This window comes from Capsicum annuum, chromosome 7 (assembly GCF_002878395.1).
Source record: "Capsicum annuum cultivar UCD-10X-F1 chromosome 7, UCD10Xv1.1, whole genome shotgun sequence".
In the NCBI taxonomy this organism is placed as follows: Eukaryota; Viridiplantae; Streptophyta; class Magnoliopsida; order Solanales; family Solanaceae; genus Capsicum; species Capsicum annuum.
This window is the reverse complement of record NC_061117.1, coordinates 4,866,016-4,870,792: the sequence shown is the minus strand read 5'-3', so window position 1 is coordinate 4,870,792 and position 4,777 is coordinate 4,866,016. Positions and strand designations below refer to the sequence as shown.

The window sequence follows — 4,777 nt, the reverse complement described above, 5'->3', positions numbered from 1 at the left end:
TGGGCTTTTAAGTTGTAATATTTATCCATTAATTGCTAATAAAATGATCCAAAATCCAATATAAACTTAAAACCTAAACTTTTCATTCTTATCTTATTTTTTAGTTTCAAGAGAGTTTTTCGCTCCTCAATTTTTCATAATTGTGATTTTTCATTAGCGCATGAGTGAAAACATACTTGATCTAAACTTCAATCACAATATAATTGTCAAAAATAAATATTATAAAAAAACCGAGAAAAATTGAAAAAACCCAAAAAATGAAAAGAACCGATTAAAACCTAAACCGAAAAAAACGATTATATGTTGGTTTGATTTGGTTTATAGTTTTAATAAACCGACATAATTGGTTTATTTTTTTTTTCAATAGAAAACCAAACCAACCCGACCTATGTACACCCCTAATTTTGAAGATTTTTTTTTTATGTAAAGGTTAGGTTTAGTTGTATTATTTTGATATCTCTATTATCGTATTGTTTTGTTATTGTTTACAGGAGGAAGATGAGTGTCGGACGACTTTGAGAAAATTTTTATGTGTAAATATTAAATTTAATTGTATTATTTTGATGTCTCTATCATTGTATTGTTTTGTTGTAATTTATAGATGGTAGATGAATGTCGATCTACTTTTAAAAATATTTTTGGTAAATGTTAGGTTTAATAAATAAATTCTTCAACTTTACATACTCAAAATATATTAAATTTAATTATTATATTCATCTTTATTATTTAAAAAATATCCTATTTAGTGTATTATTTGAACTCATCAAAGAGAGGTACACGCGCAAGGCGCGTACACCTGAACTAGTTCATATATATTAATGAAAAATACATTTGAAGTAAACATAAATTGATTGTAAGGGTACCCTAAAGAAACGTATTTTTTATTTCTTAATATTAAGTTTGGATGGTTAAGATTCTTCCGCCCTTAATTTGAGGTATTGGGTTGGAGTTCCTGGAAATGAAAATAATTCTGTTGGAATTATCGCCCTCAGAAATGAACCTTGCAGTATGCATATCTTAATTTAATTGGACTTGAATACACATATCAAATATCGGGTAATTTTTTTTTTTCAAATCAATTTAAAACAACATACTTGTTACTAATATCTCGTTTTTCTGAGGTATCTAATAACCTTGCTTCTACTCGTCGTTGGCATCGCGGAACTGAGGGACCTTCTCGAGTACATTATTGGTAATTGAGAGATAGAACTAGCCTATTCGTTTTGAAAAATCGATGTGCTCCTGGCCAAATAAAGCTTACTTACGACTCCAAGACAAGTTACAATTTTACACACCATATTACTAACTTGGTTGTTGGGTATTTTTGCAGGTGAAAGTGTTATGTTCATTTTTACTTGTCCTATTTTGTTTTAAAAAGTTAATTTAACTTAATTTCAAAGCAAATGCTACAAGTTGCAATTGCTTTCATAGTAATAAAATAATGAAAAGATTGCATCTTTATACATTGATCAAAATTCATATAAAATCAATTTTTATTAACTTATTCTTAATAAATACACTGAATTAGATGTAGCTCTTTAGTCGTAGTTTTTTGATCAAGTAAAATTTCTTTAATTTAGTAAAGGTTAAATTGAAAGCGTATCATTAATGTCTTCTTGTTTACGTGAAACGTCTCTTAATTTAAAACGAATGAAGTTCTATTTGATTAGTGTATATAAATCTAAAAGACTTTGTCATATCTATTAAAATTATTTCCATTCAATCCCATAGCTAGGCCAACACTCCTATCAACACAAACAAATGACTTTATCTTGCTTTATTACAACAACATATTCAATTAAATCCCACGAGCGAGATTTGAGAAGGATATATAGGCCATACACAAATCTTATCATTTTCTCTTAAAAATAGAAAAAATATTTTCGAAAAACCCTCATCTCAACCACAACAAATTCCGATACAAAGAAGGACTTATCTTGCTTTATTCATGACTAAAAATAATAACATCCAATAGCAAGTCCATCATTATACAGCACATACATTACTAGAAAGGCCAATAACAATAACAACAAAGTAAAAAAAGAAAACAACATAAACTACGGAAAATCCAATCATAATAATTAAAAATGATAATTCGATGCACTAAAGCTCTCGTTATGCATAGGTTCAGGGAATTCAATAATAATAATAATAACAAAAATATTATTTCTCAACATAATCTTTAGAAGCCTTCAAGATGGCAACATAGGCTTGGAAGTTACCAATAGTAGATTGAATTTTTTCAATATCTTTGGTCTCAAAATCAGTGGTAAGTTTGATGATGCTTGAATTCTCATCTTTCTTTATAATTTCAATTTTAATTTTATAAAAATTGAATCCAAGATCAAGATATCCACCTTCAACAACCTCTACTTCACTTTTTTTTCATCATCCACTAACACATATTTCTCTTTATATGGAGGATTGCCTGGAACATCTATCACATTTGGTAAAAAAAAAAAACAAAAGTATTCATAAATCATCCAACAGATTTTAAATTTAAATCGTTAATTGTCTGTTGTAGTTTGACTTGACATAACATTTTTGAAAAAAAAAAAATCAAATAAAGAAATAATGTCAAATAAAATGAAACAGAAAGAGTATCAAATTGCAGCATAAATAAACAGAGATATAGAGGGGTGGGTTGGAGGTGGGGTTTATTATGTGTTTGATGTGTAAGTAGAAAAATTAAGAAAACCGACTAGTTGATTTCGGTAAAAATTTATTCACATTCGATGTTTACATGAAACAAATGAATGTAAAATATTTTGCATATACAAATTTATTATCTAATCATAATTAAGGTGGTTTACATTTTCATTTTAATTTTTCATTCCTATATTATAAATTAATTAATTTAGTGTAAACATTATATGCAGATAAGTATTTACCATTTACTGGAGACATTACCTATGAACAAGAGAGAAAGGGAAAAAGGTAGAGCGGTGGTTTATAATGAAAAAGTCTATACTAAACACATATATTATATTTATTAATTTGACGTAAACATCAAAAATATATTTTGTACTCAATGAAATGAAAATATTTTTATAGTAAAATAATAACTTACTAACTTGCAGCACTGAACCAGTTCCTCCATGGCCTTCAATTAAATCAACTTTTTCAACAATATTTGGGAGTTTTTCAACAAGAAAATTTGCCATTTTTAAAGTACCATAGAGATTCCAAACTACACTTATTGGTGCATTTATTTGTATTTGCTCTGAAAATTTTCCCAACATTTTGTTAGTTTTATGAAAATATTATTTTTTTGGTTTTCTTTATAGGACTATTTGATAAGATCAATTTGAACCACAAGTTGTTGAACATATTTTTATTGGTTAGCTAGATTTCCTTTTATGCTAGGGAATTTACATAGGGAGATTTTATTTACTCTCATAGTTTTAATTTGTTTGACCTATTTTCTTTTTTTAAGTAATTCTTTAACTTTAGCTTTCCACATCTTATATTTAAGATCACAAAATTAAAAAGATTTTTTTTTGGTACAATTGCTAAATACACAATTTAAGATTAATAGATTCAAAAATCTTCTTAAACTTTGTGTCAAGTCAAAATATGTTGAACAAATTAAAATGAATGAAGTATTTTTTTGTTGTTGTTAACATAAGATATTTTTTGCATTGCAATTTAAAGTTTGTTCCTATTTAATAATTAACGTAAAAATGGACCGGGGTATAATTTTGACAAATGTTGCCGTCTTTCTTACAAAGGGAAAAGACATCCAATACTCCGAAAAATCGATTTCGAATTTAAATTAATCTGATAATCTACCACACACCTATTTTTATTGAAAGTGAATTTAAATTAATCGATTATAGCAATAATGGCAAGATGTCATATCATTTTTTTTAAAAAATATTTTTATTATGAAAAGTCTGATTTTTAATATTTTTGGTGTTGTTACAACTTATCTTAAGAAAAACTGAAATAACAAAAAATCAATGTCTAAATTCATACTGAAAAAAAAAAATCATTTTGATAAATTATCTGTTTATTCATATAAATTAAAGAAAACTACATTTGAAGTAAACATAAATTGATTGTAAAACTAACCTAAATAAATGTGTTGAGTTCGAGCTTCTGAAATGAAAATAATTCTCTTCCGAATTTAATTGGACTACAACACAAATACCAAACTTCGAGTGAATTTTTTCTTTTTTAAAAAGTCAATTTAAAACAAATACTTGGTTACTAATAGCTCAATTTAATGATGTGTGAAGTTAGGAAGCTAAATGTATGGAGCCAAAACTACTAGCTCAATTTAATGTTTGTTTTTTGGTGTCACCCAATAGTATACAAATATTTCAAATTGACAATGAATATAACTTTTAATTTTCAGTTTTATCAATTTATTTATCAATGCTTATAAGAACTTATGAGATTTAATAGTCTAAAAATTTCTTATTTTGATGATGATATATATACATACATATGTATGTACATACACACACATATGTATGTATGTACATACACATATATATATGTGCATACATACACACACACACACACATATATATATATAGATAGATAGATACATACACACACATATATATATATACATATATACATACACATATATATATGTAGATACATACACATATATATATATGTACATACACACATACACACACACACACACACACACATATATATATATATATGTACATAATACATACATACATACATATATATATATATATACATACATGCATACATACATATATATATATATACATACATATATATATATACATAC

At 26.1% G+C, this 4,777-nt stretch overlaps 1 protein-coding gene across 1 annotated transcript in view; it reads right to left on the bottom strand.

The window, feature by feature from the left end:
- Positions 1-3,268, bottom strand: part of LOC107855237 (norbelladine synthase) — a 9,568-nt gene extending 6,300 nt beyond the window's left edge. The window contains exon 1 of the mRNA XM_016700235.2: positions 3,071-3,268. Coding sequence (XP_016555721.2) covers positions 3,071-3,242 — 172 coding nt within the window. The 5' untranslated portion in view covers positions 3,243-3,268. The remainder of the gene's footprint in view (positions 1-3,070) is intronic.
- Between the last annotated feature and the right edge of the window lie 1,509 nt (positions 3,269-4,777).